Here is a 17,157-nt window from a genome sequence, read left to right on the forward strand (position 1 = left end):
GGCCGAAAAGGCGAATTTGTGCGAGGAACCATATCCTGTGATCGTCAGATTATTATTATTCTTAAGCGGTGGTTTTGCGGTCATTTTTGAGAGGGTTAACGTTCATAAAAAACTCTTGAAACCTTGCACATAGGTCAGGTCATGCGAAAATGCGATATTGGCATAGGGCTCGGGGCTCTATAGCACCTCCTTGAGGTGAAATGCAGATGGAGCAAACCAAGATTAAGTTGCACCGAATTTCACGAAACTTGGTGGAAACTTGCAATCGCCCAAGACGAACAAAAAAGTAAATTGAGACCATGGCCTCAACTCAAGAGGAAGTCAGCTATTTTTTATTTTTGGCGCCCATCTTGGTGATTTGCAAGCTTGTTAAATGAACTAACTCGTCTGAACGCGTTCACGTCACAACATAAAAAGATTCTTTAAACTTTGCATGGAGGTCAGGTCAGGCGAAAATGCGATATTGGTATAGGGCTCGGACCCGTGCGTTGCACCAGGGGGGCTCTGTGGGGCCCCTCCAAGGCGAAACGTGGATGGAGCGAGCCTAGATTAAGTTGCACCGAATTTTACAAAACTTGGTGGGAACTTGTAATCGCCCGAGACGAACAAAAAAGTAAATTGGGAACACGGCCTCAGCTCAAGAGGAAGCCGGCCATTTTAAATTTCTGGCGCCCATCTTGGCGATTTGCGAGCTTCTTAAATGAACAAACTCGTCTGAACGCTTTCATCGTCACAACATGGCAAAATAAAACGGAGGCAAAATTGAGTTCCACCAAATTTACTGAAACGTGTTTTAGCCCAATACGAACAAAGAAGGTGGCCGTTATTGTTAAATTGTTTTACGTCAAAGACAGAAGCGGCAACGTTGTGCTTGCGAGTGTGAGACAACAGAAAAGGCTCTGTTCATGAAGGTCAAACAGAGGCAGAATATCAACAACATTGTATTCTATTGTAGCCTGGTGTGCTGCTCGAAAATCACATTTGGCATCAATCTCAGCACTGTATTTTTTAAAATAAAATGTACCAAAAAGATAATACTGTGTGAAAGCATGAACTTCCTGGTGAGTTCAGCAGCAATGGAAAATGTAAACACAGCTCACTGCTGAGCGTACAGACATCTAATCTCATCACAATGCAGCACACAGTACTCACACACCCACACAGCATGTCACACGGCTGATTGATGTTTCCTTTCACTCACTCTGACACCATGTGTCTCCGTGTTTCTCTCTTCTACAGTCAGCTTTATGGACTGCGGTGGTGGAAAAGTCAGGTTCATGGTCGGAGGCTCGTCGGACTTTAGGGCGAGCGACGACGGTGTGGTCTACGCCCAGCGGTGCCTTCACCTGACAGGGAAGAAAAAAGTCTCCACGCTGGTGGTCTACGCTCAAGACTTGCAGTCCAAGCAGGTGTGGAAGACCCGAGTGCACTTCCACGTCCGACCACATGGCAACGGTGCAAATCCTGAACAGGTAAAGCGACATTAATCACACTAGAATAACATTTAGATAGACAGGCCCGAAACAAATAATGTTGCATTTAAGCATAATCCAACTCATACTAGCCGAGTAGAACAGCTTCAATCTTCATATGTTTCAATATTGATCCATTACAAAGCTGTGAAATGTGTGATAATAATATAGAAAGTTTGAAATTACAAGAATTAAACATCTGGCATCGTCCCTAAAAAAAAAAAGCCTGGGAGACATTTAATGCTCCTCTTGTGACCCATTCCCAGGTTGTGTGCCAGAGGGGACCATTGCCACCATGCTGTCACGGCTGACTACGTAGCGAGAGTCGCTGAAGTGATAATAATGTGATGTCCACCATCAGTGGGTGCACCGTGTACTGTACAAGAAAATAAAGGCCTTTACTTATGTGGAGAACAAGCTTATCTGAGAGACGAAAGTAAAACAAACGTATACCTGTTGTTGTTGATGATCAGTCACAAACGCTGTCAAATGTGTGATAATAATATAGAAAGTTGAAATCACAAGAATGAATCACCTGGCACCGTCCCTACAAAAAAGCCTGGGAGACATTAAACTGCTCCTCTCGTGGCCGATTCCCCAAACACGTTGTTGTGTGCCAGCAGGGGCTGTTGCCATCATGCTGTCACGGCTGACTACGTAGCAGCAAGAGTTGCTAATGTTGCTAGAGTGATAATAATGTGATGGTGGCCATCAGTGGGTGCACTGTGTGCAACAAAGACGCCTCAGAAACGGGGATAACAGCCTTGTCCAAGAGTGCTCTTTGGGCAGCGCACTGTTTTAGCATTGATTGTTAGCATCTGTTGGTATAATATACCAATAGTATTGGCCAATGCTCGCGCTGCTGCTTCGATTGTTCAACATTTCCCAACTTCCCTTGGAAGGCATTCAAGATTCCTTGAATCAACGTATCTTGTTTGCCTTGACTGGGTGAATCTTCTCCCAACAGCCTTGTCCAAGAACTCTCTTTGGGCAGCGTAGCGTTAGCATTGATTGTTAGCATCTATTGGTATATTGGTCGATGCTCGTGCTGCTGCTGCTTGGAATGTTGAACATTTCTCAACTTCCCATGGAAGGTAAACAAGATACTGTACCTTGAATCAAGATATCTTGATTGGCCGAATCTTCTCCCAACAGCCTTGTCCAGGAACTGTCTTTGAGCCATGCTATGTTCCCATTGATTGTTAGCATCTGTTGGTATATTTGTGTAATGATTTGATTGGCTTCCCCTTGAAAGATACCTTGAATCAAGGCATCTTGTTTACCTCGATTGGGTGAATCTTCTACCAACAGCCTTGTCCAAGAACTCTCTTTGGGCAGTGTAGCGTTAGCATTGATTGTTAGCATCTGTTGGTATATTGGCCGATGCTCATGCTGCTGCTGTTTGGAATGTTGAACATTTCTCAACTTCCCATGGAAGGTAAACAATATACTGTACCTTGAATCAAGATATCTTGATTGGCTGAATCTTCTCCCAACAGCCTTGTCCAGGAACTCTCTTTGAGCCATGCTATGTTCCCATTGATTGTTAGCATCTGTTGGTATATTTGTGTAATGATTTGATTGGCTTCCCCTTGAAAGATACCTTGAATCAAGGCATCTTGTTTACCTTGATTGGGTGAATCTTCTCCCAACAGCCTTGTCCAAGAACTCTCTTTGGGCAGCCTAGCGTTAGCATTGATTGTTAGCATCTGTTGGTATATTGGCCGATGCTTGTGCTGCTTGGAATGTTGAACATTTCTCAACTTCCCATGGAAGGTAAACAAGATACTGTACCTTGAATCAAGATATCTTGATTGGCTGAATCTTCTCCAAACAGCCTTGTCCAGGAACTCTCTTTGGGCCATGCTATGTTCCCATTGATTGCTAGCATCTGTTGGTATATTTGTGTCATGATTTGATTGGCCAACGGAAGGTTGAACATTTCTCAACTTCCCCTTGAAATATACCTTGAACCAAGGTATCTTGTTTACCTTGATTGGGTGAATCTTCTCCTAACAGCCTTGTCCAAGAACTCTCTTTGGGCAGCGTAGCGTTAGCATTGATTGTTAGAATCTCTTGGTATATTGGCCAATGCTCGTGCTGCTGCTGGTTGGAATGTTGAACATTTCTCAACTTCCCATGGAAGGTTAACAAGATACTGTACCTTGAATCAAGATATCTTGATTGGCTGAATCTTCTCCCAACAGCCTTGTCCAAGAACTCTCTTTGGGCAGCCTAGCGTTAGCATTGATTGTTAGCATCTGTTGGTATATTGGCCGATGCTCGTGCTGCTGCTGCTTGGAATGTTGAACATTTCTCAATTTCCCATGGAAGGTAAACAAGATACTGTACCTTGAATCAAGATATCTTGATTGGCTGAATCTTCTCCCAACAACCTTGTCCAAGAGCTCTCTTTGGCCCGTGTAATGTTTTCATTGATTTTTAGCATATGTCGGTGTGTTTACTTAAACCTCATTTGATTGTCCGAGGCTGTTGATTATTCAATTTCCGATGCACGCAACACAGATCCAGAATGCCGTTTGGCAACGTTTGGCTCCATTCAACGAGAATTAGAAGCGTTTCACGTTGACGCCTCCTCCACCGCCTACGTGCGAGTCCACTGTTGGGTAATTTATAATTCCATATGCCATCCACAAAAACTTAAATGCAGCAGAGCTCCTTAACCCTGAAGAAGAGGTGGGTATCATTGAGAACAACTTCAAAGCGAGAATGTCTAAGGGTAATCAGCACAAAAAAAACCTCTCATCTCAAGTATAAATGCAACTCTGTGGCTCCTGAGAGTTATTTTTCCTGTTGTTCCTTCATGCTAACTGTTTTAAAAGAAGGTTAAACATCTGATCTTCTGCTGGCCAATTATTTTGAGCAGTAAGAGGCACACATATTGCATTCCCTGCTGCGCAGGAACAACAGGAACTTCAAACGAGCGCTGAAATATATATTACTCCTCGAAAGTTCTTTGACATTTTCTAATAGATTTGAATCAGTGGGGTTTTTGGAGAAAAAGCTGGGACTTCTTTTTTGTGTAGAGGTGAAAACCAAATAGATCGGAGCAGCAAGACAAAGGTTGTCAAACATCTTCTTTCTTTTTTTTTTTAATTGGTCTCACTTCAACCTGAGCTCCTGTATTACTGTTCTTTTCCCTCATGTTGCTCTGTAACTTCTGCTTCTCCTTGCCTCTCCCTGTCAGACCTTGAGTCTAGAGTTTAATATTCCCCACTCTCCTTGTCGAGAAAATCCTGCTGCTAATCCCGGTCTATAAAGCACAGCTCAGTTTTAATGGGAACAACAACAACAACGACGTCCACGAGCTAGTCAGTCATGCAGTGTGCAAACCACGCAGTGGCCTCGCCGTGTGTGTGTGGTTCCTGTCAGTAAAGAGCCTCCTCGGTCTCAGAGGAACACTTCCTGAAAGTGTGTGTGGGATTGCAGTTTGCCCCCTGTTCAGTTTTTGAAAGTTTTTAAACTCAAAATAATGGCTTCAGTCCACTGTTTTTAGTCATCGGAGAGAGCTGCCAGACACAGAGGACTCGGGGAAGGATGCCAAACTGTTGTTAGTAAAGTTTGACTCACCAAGATTTTGATTCATGGAAGAAATATGACAGAGTTCAAGATCTTCAGATCTGGCTCAGACGATGGTATTTTATTCTCCCTGTCTATCATCACACAAATCAATATGTTTATGTCACATTAGTAATTTTTTCGTACGTCTCGTGTCAAATAAGTAATGTGGAATATCCTTGAGAAACCCATAGTTTTTCCTTTTAACCGATAGTGAAACAGGTTAATAAAACAATAGTCATTATTCATCAACAGTAATTAAAAGAAAGATATGCCTTTTTCTGAGCTCATATTTTGTTTTTAATTATATATCCAATCCAACTTTATTTGTAAAGCACATTAAAATGACCACTATGGACCAAATTGCTGTACACAATAATAAATATACGACAGAATTAATTATGAAATGAAAAAGACAAAACGGCTCACGAGGCTATAAAATACAAGACGTACTTAAAGTAGTTATGTGGCATTAACGTAATGAATCACAAAACAGTATAATAGCCAAAAATGACAATGAGGCTTTGATATTGTATTATTGTTAAAGGTCACATAGAATGGTCCTGTTGCACATATATGTTAGTTATGGAGGTCTACTTACATACATTAACTTGTTTTTATGGTCAAAAACCTCCTAGTTGCTGTAAACGAGCCGATAGAAATCTTCTTTTCTGAAGCTGTTCCCCAGCTGCGATATTTCAGACTCAACTCTCTCACCCAGAAGACAGACTGTGTTGTGATTGGCCAGCCAGCGTAGAGGCTTCCCAACTGTCTTGTGATTGGCCAGTACCGGGAAGTCACATATTCAGCACACCCGCTGTCAGAAGCGCAGCTCCCCCCTCTGGAACGGTGGATGCACTGCTACTCATTATCAAAACATTGTTTTAACAGTGTTTTAAAATAGTTTCTTCACGACTCCCCGCCGCAGTCACACTGTCGCTCGTGAAACACCTCCACAATGGAAGTTATTCTTCTTCTGCGGTTCAATGTAGGCAACCGGATGTGCCCGGACTAGTGCCCGGAGCAGGACGATCTGCTGTTCCGGAGAACCCGGACCAGGTTTTTTCAGAGATCTCGCTGAGCCCGAGATTCCAATAAAACACAGCGTTCTCAGGAGTGGCTGAACTGTTTGTTTAGAACCTTCAGGGCTTCTTAAACAAGGTAATGACGCAGATACACACTAAAGAACAGCGTTAATTGGAACTTCCGGTATAGGTCTGTTTAAGTTAGACTTCCTTGTTTTGTTTGATGTGTGCCCCCTGCTGGTATAAATCCTAATTACACAGCATGTGGGGTGTGGAGCTGTGCCAATCTCAGCTGATATAGGGTGATAGGCGAGGTCACACCCTGGACAGATCGCCGATTTATCAAACAACCATTCACTCTGTCCAATTGACCTAATCCACATGTTGAATCCAGGTCTTCTTACTGTAAATGCAAGCGTGCAAACCACTACACCAACACCGCGTGGCCACCTAATTATTACACAACAACTTGCGTCGCCCTCTCGAGGAATTCTGAGGAAATGCCCAAACAGAGCCGGCACCACGACATGATTGCAAAACGTTTTGTGGATGCTTCTGTGTTTTCACTCGTACTACGTTGCTCGTCGTCCTCCCTTTTTTTTCAGTCTTGACATAAAACAACAACACTTCCTGTGCTCAGAGAGAGAGAGAGCTTTGCATGAGGCTAATCAGCGTCGTGTGAACTCATTTGCAGACATTAATTTATATTTAGACGGTGGTGGTTAATCATTAACATCCTCACCCCTGAAACTTTTAAATCTTGCTAATCTCAGCTAGCTTGAAAGACATTGCACAGTAGCCTATAATGCAAATGATGCACAATCTGTTTAATGTAATGCATAGCATCCATGGGTGAGGGCGGTGAGGGTGGGGTCACTGTCAGGGGGGGTCACTGAACTTAATGATGAGGTCAGCGGCAGAGGGAAAGGTCAGACACACCCTGCTCCCGATGGAACGCAGCTGACTTCTGCTGAGGAAGAGTGTTTGTGTCCGGGGGGGTGGAGGGGGGTCAACTGCAATCTTCCCTGCCCTCCTCAGGGTCACGGTGATGTACAGCACTGGTGGTGGGGACGATAGTGATGGCAGTTTGGTGGCCAATCACCTTCACCGCAGAGAGAAAGATCCGCTGTTGTCCTTGGCAGCGCGTGCCAGATGGTGATGATGGCGTTAATGATGTAGAAGTGCACCGTCACCGTCTTTGGCGTGTCAGAACATCACATATTGTTATTATAAAACAATACACAGGAAATTAAGAATGACTGACTTCCTGTCCTGCAAATGATGTTTACAATGTCCATATTGATGCTACTCAGTGAGTAGGATAAAGTTTTGTCTTCAATATCATTTCTAGCATGAAACAATTCACAAAAGAGAGCATTTTACCCAAGTTCCTAAAGACAGCGGAGATGGATCACTACCACAACAACTATGAACACTGAGGACAAAGCGATGGGGGAATCCACAGACAATGGATTCCACTTGTGTAGTCATCGCTTCATATCAGGCGCAGAAACTAATGCTTACTAAGTGTTCTCCAGTGTAGGATACGGGGAAGCTTTTACCAGAAAGCTGCAGATGTCGCAATATTGCAGGTCTGGAAAAAGACAATGTTCTAGCCGGTCTGATATGTTCAGTCAGAGGCGGTTCTAGAGTCCGTAGGGGCCCTAAGCAAAAATTCCCAGGGGGCCCTTCCAATGAATGAAATAACATGGAAAAACCTTGTAATTAAAAAGTATGTGAAAATATAAATATTTTATAAAAACAATAAAATACTGTAAATAGCTTTTAAAAAAAACTATATAAACTTAGTAAAAAAGATATGCATTACACTGTAAATAATCCTCTTCATTTTCCAACTTGCAGAACGATAACTTCACACAGGTTAAAGTGAGGTGGGGCCCCTTTAGGGAGGTTTCCTACTGAGATGTCATCGCAAATCGCCCATTGTTTTTTTAAGGGGGACGGGGAGGCGGCTGGTCACTGCACATTTCAGTAAAAACAGCCCTCAGCCTCCGAGTGTCGGGGGCCCCCTATCAGCTCGGGGCCCCAAGCAGTTGCCTGTTCCCATCTGCGCCTCTGCATTCAGTCTGTCAAGTTCTACGATGTATTGCTCGATCTTTGTGTATTTAAAGTATGATGCTCATTTTAAAGCAGAACTTTGCAAGTCTGGGCGCCTCTTTCTCTACGGAGCTCCCCCTACAGTGCGTATTTGTATTTACCAGCTTAGCTTCCTCAGTTTGGAGTTGTAAAAACTCATTACTCCCTCTCCTGGCCATGTTTTCAATGGAGCTGGCGAAACACAAGCCGTGGAGCCACGTCCGTGCCGGTCGGCATCTGTTTTTTTCATGCTTCTGTGTTTTTGCCTTTGTTTGCCAGTCAGGTGTTTACTCGTGTGTGTTCGGACCCTTTCTCGGTTCCTCCGACAACTGCTTTCACTGCTTCTTTTTTTTTTTTTTTTTTTGCCAGATATGTCTAAAATAACGCCATCACTTCCTTGATCTTGAACTTGTGAGGCTGGTTTTCCCGCTAACAGACAGTGGGGGGCGGTGGAGATAGCCTCCCCCAGCGATCTCCCCATAGCAAGACATTTAATCTGTTAAATTCGGGCAAAAAATCCTGCAAAGTTCCACTTTTCCTGCCAACATGGCGGTGTAAACAAATTGAGTCACAGGACGTCCAGAGCTCTACACTTGGATGCAAGTCTGACAATACAAATGTGTGTGTGTGTGTGTGTGTGTGTGTGTGTGTGTGTGTGTGTGTGTGTGTGTGTGTGTGTGTGTGTGTGTGTGTGTGTGTGTGTGTGTGTGTGTGTGTGTGTGTGTAGCCCTCTGAGACAGACCTGTAATTTCTGACAGACAGAATCATTAAACCATTTGAGCGTGATGGGCTTTTATTTCCCTCATGGCTTCACTGATGTTGGAACTATGAGCTGATATAAAATCAGTGTTTTCAGCCCAGCAGGCATCTGAGGTTGGCCAGGCGGTGATTGCGAAGAGAGAGTCAAACAGCCCATCTGTTCGCCTGTGTCATGTATGAGTGCGATAAGACCGTCTTCAGACAACACGTCGCCTTCGATTGGCTGTGTTCACCTGGAAAAGTGTGGGCTGCGTATGCTACGACTTCTCTCAGCGCTGCAGTGCAGACAGGCGGGAGGTTGAGGAGTGGAATCGCAAAGAGTGAAAGAAGCTGTCAACACCAGAGGTGCAGCCTCGGCACTTAACGGAGAGTCATTTTCCAGCGGAGCAATGTAAGCACAGTGGCCTTCGACGGAGAGGTCGGAGCGGTGTTGTTATCAAATGAAAGTGAAGAGGCAAACAGGCGTCGCGTTCACACCTCTCGCTGAGCCTCAAATGTCAGTGAAAATCAGTCAGGCTCACAGACGGAATATTAACTCCTGAGTCGCATCAGCGATTACACTGATACACAAAAATACACCGAAATCCAAACATGTATTACGAAAGTCCAATGTATTTAGGATGTGTTTCTTTAAAGCTCACATAGAGTGGTCCTGTTGCACATATATGTTAGTTATGGAGGTCTACTTACATACATTAACTTGTTTTTTATGGTCAAAAACCTCCTAGTTGCCGTAAACAAGCCAATAGAAATCCTCTTTTCTGACGCTGTTCCCCAGCCGCTATATTTCAGACTCAACTCTCGCACCCAGAAGACAGTCTTGTGATTGGCCAGTACCCGGAAGTGACATAATCAGCACACCCGCTCTCAGAAGCACAGCTCCCCCCTCTGGAATAGTGGATGCACTGCTCCTCATTATCAAAACATTGTTTTCACAATGTTTAAAAATAGCTTATTCACAACTCCCCACCGCAGTCCCTTTTATGACTTTGACCCAGAGTCAGACCCAGAGTCAGAAGACACTGTCGCTCGTGAAACACCTCCACAATGGACGTTATTCTTCTTCTGCGGTTCAATGTACGCAACCGGATGTGCCCGGACTAGTGCCCGGAGCTTCAGGAGAACCGGTGTTTACGTAACTATAACAGGATTTTCAGAGATCTCCCTGAGCCCGAGATTACAATAAAACACAGTGTTATCAGCAGTGGCTGAACTGTTTGTTTCGAAACTTCAGGGCTTCGTAAACAAGGTAATGACGCGGATACACACTAAAAAACAGCGTTTATTGGAACTTCCGGTCTAGGTCCACTTTAATCTTTATTTAAAAGTTTGAAAGAGAAACGTGATCAAAGACGGGCGGCAGCACAAACAAAACATCAACTTTCAAGACATGAAAGATAACACAAGACAAAAGAAAAGAAGACATTCAAGGAATTTAATTTCATAACATCACATTAAATCCTCCTCTTTTTTTCCCCTTTCATTCCCAGTTTGAAAGCTTTCAGTGAGATGAACTCACCAAACTTCAAGTCCTTGCTGCAGGTGCAAAATACATTTGGAAAAACCCGCCGAAAGCAAAAGATAATTCTGGAGCACACAGAGTATTTACCAGTGCTTTTTCTGAATAAAACAAGACAGCGAGGTAATAAGGGAGCAGACCAATAATCGCCTTATAAATAAAAACATACCGGTGACTGAGTCCACGGGTGTCCCTGAGCAGGCAAACCCACCCCGGAGCGTAACTCACGGTGATGAGGCAGAGCTTCACAATTAGTGAGAAACCTCGGGGAAGCGTAGTAAACTGTGTGAAGCAAACAGAGATGCTGTTCTGTGAGCTATATGCTACGTGAATATCATCCATAACACAGACTTTGTTCTAGTGAAAGAAAAGCAAATACGAAGAAAAAAAACTACCTGTGAGGGATATTTATATCTCATATAATGGTGTGATCCATTTATAGTCGGAACTCAGGGGGTGGCATCACTCCCAGCTCTGACGTCTCATTTGAATGGAATGCACGATATGATCCCTTTAAAATAAGGCTTTTTATGTGTACTCCAGGCAAGGGCTTTGCTTTACAGTGGCGGCCATCTTGACCCACCTTGTTTCTACTGCAGCCGGCAAAATATTCATGTGACGGTAGATTTGAGCAGAGGAGTCCGAACTTTTGTTAAGGCCCTGATATTATAATTCATACGCACACGTGTGGTATACTCGCACATCGTGCACGTGCACCCAATGCGCTCTTTGTGTGCTGTTCCAAAATCTAGGCTGCACGCGCAGCCTACGCGGAAACCTACGCGCAGCCTACGGACAGACATAACTAATATAATCTGACAGATTACTGAAGCAGAAACAGGATCTTAAAAACAACTACAAGCAGCTTCACCAGGTTAATCCTTACAACAAACTACACTCTCAGATATAAGGGTTCCAAAAGGGTTCTTCTTCTAGGGCTGAGGTTCTACCAGTCTAACCATTTACTTCTGAAAAACCCTTTCCCGAAGAAAGGGTTTTTCAAGGGTTCTTGGTAACACTAATGGTGCCAGTAAGAACAATTTTGATCCAGAGAACCCTTTAAAACCCCTTTCCTGAATAAAGGGTTTTAAAAGGGTTCTTGGTGGAAGCGTTCTTTTTTTTTATATTATATAAAAAAAAGGTACTACCTGGAGCCAAAGATGGTTCTCCTATGAGGACAAGCCGAAGAACCTTATATGGTTCTACTTAGCACTTTTATTTCTAAGAGTGTAGGGCTGCATCTCACGATTATTGCAAAATTATCGACTCACCTGTTGATTGATTTCCAGATCAATTGAGAACTTGATCGTTCCACGAAATGTCAGAAAATTGTTTGTTTCCCAAACAAATGATGAAGTTCTCTCACCAAAATCAATCACTTTGAATGATTTCTTTGTTAAATGGAGCAAAAAACAACAAATAAATTCACATTTGGCCTACGCACAACCGGTGCACCGACAACAAATGGCGACATTGAATGCAACACAACGGAGAGCTTGTTTTGGCTGTTAGGGTTAGGGTTATCACAGTTTTTTTTTCATCTTGCTCGCAACTACTTTTAGATGTGTGAAAACAAAGATTATATTAAATAATACAGGCATGTGTTGAAAAGAATTTATTTCAAGGTTACAATTCCCGGGATTATCTCAGCAGAAACGTGCATGATCAAATCTGCACTTCAGGAAGCTAGTAGCGCTCTTATGTTTCACACTGAAAAATATGCCCCAAAAAAAGAAAGAAAGCTGGATTAAAATCAAACAAACAAAATAAAACATCAACATGGCTTAAGCAGCTTGAGCTGAAAGTGAGTTTAAATTTTTTTTTTTTTAAAGTTTGTTTTTTGGTCTTAAACATGACCAGTGCTTGCTAACTGCTAACGACGTCAAGCTTTGTTTGAGAGTAAACTCATAAAAAAAGTAATCAACTGTCGTGGGGCTAGCTCCACTCATAGCATACTGTACCCTTAGTCTGGTAAAGAATGGAATGGTTAGGGACGGTTATTTTGGTACGGTTCCTAATGGAAACACACAAAAATAAAATATTCCATTCCAATATTACACACTGGACCTTTAAGGTGTCTCAGTAAAAAAGGGCAAGCGCAAAAAAGGGCTCCGTCAAAACGAGGTCATCGGGATGAGATCAGATTTAATCTGTTATAAATCAGTGAAATAGAAATTAAAAATTCAAAGAGAAATAAAGGGAATTGTGAACATTTTATTTCCACAAATGATTTGACATTTGCATAAAAAAAAAAAGAGAGAAGTTGACACTTTAATTACTTTATCCTGACCCTCTTAGTTTTAATTAATTTAATTAATTCAGGCGTTACGTATTAAAGTAACACTTTGTTTTTGTCAACCTTTTTCTTTTTTTTCCCCCTTCGAGTTCCCGTTCCTCTCGTTTTTTAACTAATTTAATTTACCAATTTAATTAACCAACTTTGCTGTCATGACTCTAATGTCTTCATTACTCCTCTTAGAGTCTCATGTAAATGACTTAATGTGTTGTTTTAATTATTTATAGTTCATGTTAATTATGCATGATTTGAGACTTTTGAGAGGTTTATTTCTGAAAGGAAGAAGGAGAATAAAAAAATGGACCAACTTTCTTTCTTCCAAGGTCAGGGGCCTGGGGACACACACACACACACACACACACACACACACAGGCAGGTGGTGGTCATTTATCAGACCGACTATAATGAGAGCATTAATCCAAGGCACTGGAATGAGGTCAGAAATACCCTGAGTCACCAAGCCTTCCCGCAACGATGGCTCTGCATTTCAGCCATGCTCTCTCTCTGTGAGTGTGTGTGTATATGTGTGTGTGTGTGTGTGTGCGTGCAGAACCACTAAACAGTTTGTTTACTGTCTCAGCAGGTGAAGCCCAGTGATGCAACACCGATTCGACGGCTACCAGAGATCTTGTTTCCGTGGCGCAGCGTCGTCGTCGGGGGCGACGGCACAGTGAGGCGGGTGAAGAGGGACTGGGTCATTCCACCTATCAATGTCCCCGAGAACTCACGAGGACAGTTCCCCGAAGACCTCGTCAGAGTAAGACACAAACACACACACACACACACACATTCTTGTACTTGCGGCATACTGAGGACCGGGTTGCTGACAAAGTGAGGACAAGCATTTCCACTTAGTAAATACAAATATCTACTACATGAATGACATCTACAAAGAACTACTGGTTGCAGCACCATAAAATGTCTGCAGGTGGAGCCCCAGAGCAAAAAGGGCTGGAAAACTTTTTTAATTTTTATTTTTGGTCCAAAATTTCACAAAAACGTCATACTATACTATGTCGTTCAAAATTTGAAAAAAAGAATTTGACCCAAAATTTTTGGTCCAAAATTTGTCAAAAACATCATCCTATACTATGTCGTCCAAAATTTTTAGAAAAAAAGTTATTTACCCAAAATTTTTGGTCCAAAATTTGTCAAAAACGTCATCCTATACTATGTCGTCCAAAATTTGAAAAAAAAGTTATTTACCCAAAATTTTTGGTCCAAAATTTGACAAAAGGTCTTACTATACTATGTCGTCCAAAATTTTATACCAAAAATGTACCCAAAATGTTTGGTCCAAAATTTGACGAAAACGTCATACTATACTATGTCTTCCAAAATTAAAAAAAAAAGTAATTTACCCAAAATTTTTGGTCCAAAATTTGACAAAAACATCATACAGACAAATTGAGTATAGCATGTTATAGCACCCTAAGGAAGTGATTTCAATGAAAACAAATTGAGGACCTGTCAAAATGTCCTCACTCTGTAAAAATGACCTCACTTTGTTTGTTAAAAACCCTCACTGGTCCTCAGTATGCCACAAGTACAAGAACACACACACACACACACACACACACACACACACACACACACACACACCAAGGACCGTTAGAAAACACAATCACACATGTTAGAAAATCAATATTCAGAAATAAAAGAACATAACAGAATTGTCTCTTAACTGTGATTAAATGAATTAAACATGATTTCATAAGTCAACCACAGGATAACAAAGATAATGAATTGCACAAAGGAATGCTATTGTTCCACTCAGACATGACTAATAAAATCTGACAGATTACTGAAGCAGAAGCGACTAAAAGCAGCTTCACCAGGTTAATCCTGACAACAAACTAGTGCCGCAACTCACGATTTATTGACTCCATGATTGGTTTACGAAATGTCAGAAAATAGTTGATCAATCAAGTTTCCCCAAAAAAATGATGATGATGATGATGATGATGTTCCCAAACCAAAATCAATCACTTTTAATGATTTCTTTGTTAAATGGAGCAAAGAAGAAAAAATCTAATAAATTCACATTTTGTGAAGCTGAATAATCACAGAGCTTACCCTAATTATTTAATTAAAAAACAACACTTAATTAGAGGTAACTGATTATCAAAGTAGCTTTTAGTTCATTTGGCAATGACTTCATCATTTCAGCACAACAATAAACTTTGTTCCCGAAACAATTTAAAATAAACTGATTGATGCAAAATGTGTCTGTCACAGTTTATCCATTTTAATTATAATGCCCTGATTCATGAATAAAGGTTTTTCTCTCTGGGGTTTATAATCTGTACATAATCCAACATTTATATTCAGGAAGAGTTGTTTTACATACAGGCATGTGTTTAAAATCATTTATTTCAGTTACAATTCTAGGGATTATCTCACCAGAAATGTGCATGATCAAAACTGCACTTCAGAAGCGAGTCGCTCTCTTATGTTTGACACTGAAAAATATGCCAAAAATGAAAGAAAGCTGGATTAAAATCATGGCTGAGATGACGAAATCAATTGAACAGCTTGATCTGAAACTGAGTAAAAAAACAAATGGTTTGTTCTTTGGTCTCAAACAGGACGAGTGCTAGCTAACTGCTCACAGCTAACACAGATGTAACAGCTGGTTGTTGGAGCTTCCTGGTCAATGCGTTCTTTGATTATTGCATTAAAAATTAAAATCTCGAGTTTCCCAAAAAAATATGATTTTTTTTTTGGTTTTTCCTAAATTTTTTGGAAACTCAAAATCTTGACGTTGAAACCTCAAAATCTTGAGTTTCGAAAAAAAAAAGTAGTTTTTTTTTTCATCATTTTGTGGATAGTCGAGATCTCGAGTTTCCAAAAAAAAGAAATGTCTGTCATCATTTTTTTCCCCAAAAAAAAATAAAAAAAATTTTTTTCATCATTTTATGGAAACTCGAGATTTCAGTTTTTTTTTTTATTTATTGATTTTTTTTCATTTCACTCCGTACTTTTCTGCTCATACAGCTAAAAAAGTCATAAAATAGCCGATGATAAAAGATTGAATTTTTCCTCCTCAGTTGAAAGTTGAAGAAACTATTTGAGTTGATGCTGATTAGGTGTTTGCACAGTGCATAAATGTGACATCTTTATGTACTGAACCGTTTATTTATTGAAATTGAAGAAAATTAAAATAGCTGTCATTAAATAGTTGACCATTTCTGGTGCCTTTTAATTTTGAAAGCTCGATTTACGGATGTAGAATTGTCAAAAAAAAGAGTGAGTGCTTCTGCCCATGTTTCCCAGATACACTTTGGATACCTGGTAGTGATTCAACCGTTTAGGAATTACGGTACTGAGAACGCTGACGTGCTGATAAAAAACTCATCATACTACAGGTAAATTTGGCCAGATAATCTGTTCAGACTGCCCTCAAATGATCAGAACGCCGCCCACTATTGTCATGACGGACAGATGCAACCTTCACTATCCTCTATTCGTGTGGCGAGCGCAAAGAATAACTCACCAAAACAGCCCTTTTATTCACAAAAAAAGGAATAAACCTCAGGAAAAGCAATCGAGGAAGGATCGTTCAATAGACGTCACACGTGGAGTTATGAGTTGGAGGCAGCCTGCTTTTATTTAACTTGGATGATGTGGCGTTCATTAATATTCAGGCGTCACTTTGCGCCTCAAAGTGGGCTTTTGTTTACACATCATACCTGCATCCAAGGCTTTCAACACTCCGGCCTTTTCCGTCTTTGTCGGCTGTGAATTTGCTTTTTTTCCCCCCCAGCACAGCCTCGGCGTGTCACAGTAATATTTACATGATCATCCATCTCAATGCAGTGATGAGAGACGCAGGTTTGTGGACGCTCACAAAACAAACTGCTACAACTCCAGGCTGCTTTGTCTGCTTGATAAATGAAGCACGTCTGCATCCGAATGGCTGAGGACAAAAGGTGCAGTAAAATCTGGCCAAAACATTTTCACATATATAAATATGTACATATTGGTTCTTTAGATGGGACGATATTCAAGTTATGACCCTGGCTGGGGACATTTCTAATAGAATTTTCTGACAAATCATGTGATTTGGGTTCCCACGGTTGGTGTAGTGGTTAGAACTCTTGCAGCAAGAAGACCCGGGTTCCTGGGTTTGAGCCCCGTTTGGAACAACTTGGGAACAAGGGCCTTTCTGCAAGGAGTTTGCATGTTCTCCGGGTTCTCCGGCTTACTCCCACAGTCCAAAAACATGCAGATTCGGGGATTAGGTGAATTGGTCACTCTAAATTGACCGTAGGTGTGAGAGTGTGAGTGAATGGTTGTTTATCTCTATATGTGGCCCTGTGATGGACTGGCCAACTGTCCAGGGTGTACCCCGCCAATCGCCCACTGTCAGATAGGCACAGCACCCCCCGCGACCCTCTGGTGGAGGAT

At 41.7% G+C, this 17,157-nt stretch overlaps 1 protein-coding gene across 1 annotated transcript in view; it reads left to right on the forward strand.

Annotated features, from left to right (window-relative positions):
• Positions 1–17,157, forward strand: part of LOC310926209 (cadherin-2-like) — a gene marked incomplete at both ends in the record, with an annotated part of 136,919 nt that overhangs the window by 53,649 nt on the left and 66,113 nt on the right. The window contains 2 exons of the mRNA XM_083888308.1: positions 1,244–1,472; positions 13,331–13,504. Of these exons, the coding sequence (XP_083744434.1) occupies positions 1,244–1,472; positions 13,331–13,504 (403 nt within the window). The remainder of the gene's footprint in view (positions 1–1,243; positions 1,473–13,330; positions 13,505–17,157) is intronic.

Source organism: Microchirus variegatus, assembly GCF_963457635.1.
Source record: "Microchirus variegatus genome assembly, chromosome: 4".
Lineage (NCBI taxonomy): Eukaryota > Metazoa > Chordata > Actinopteri > Pleuronectiformes > Soleidae > Microchirus > Microchirus variegatus.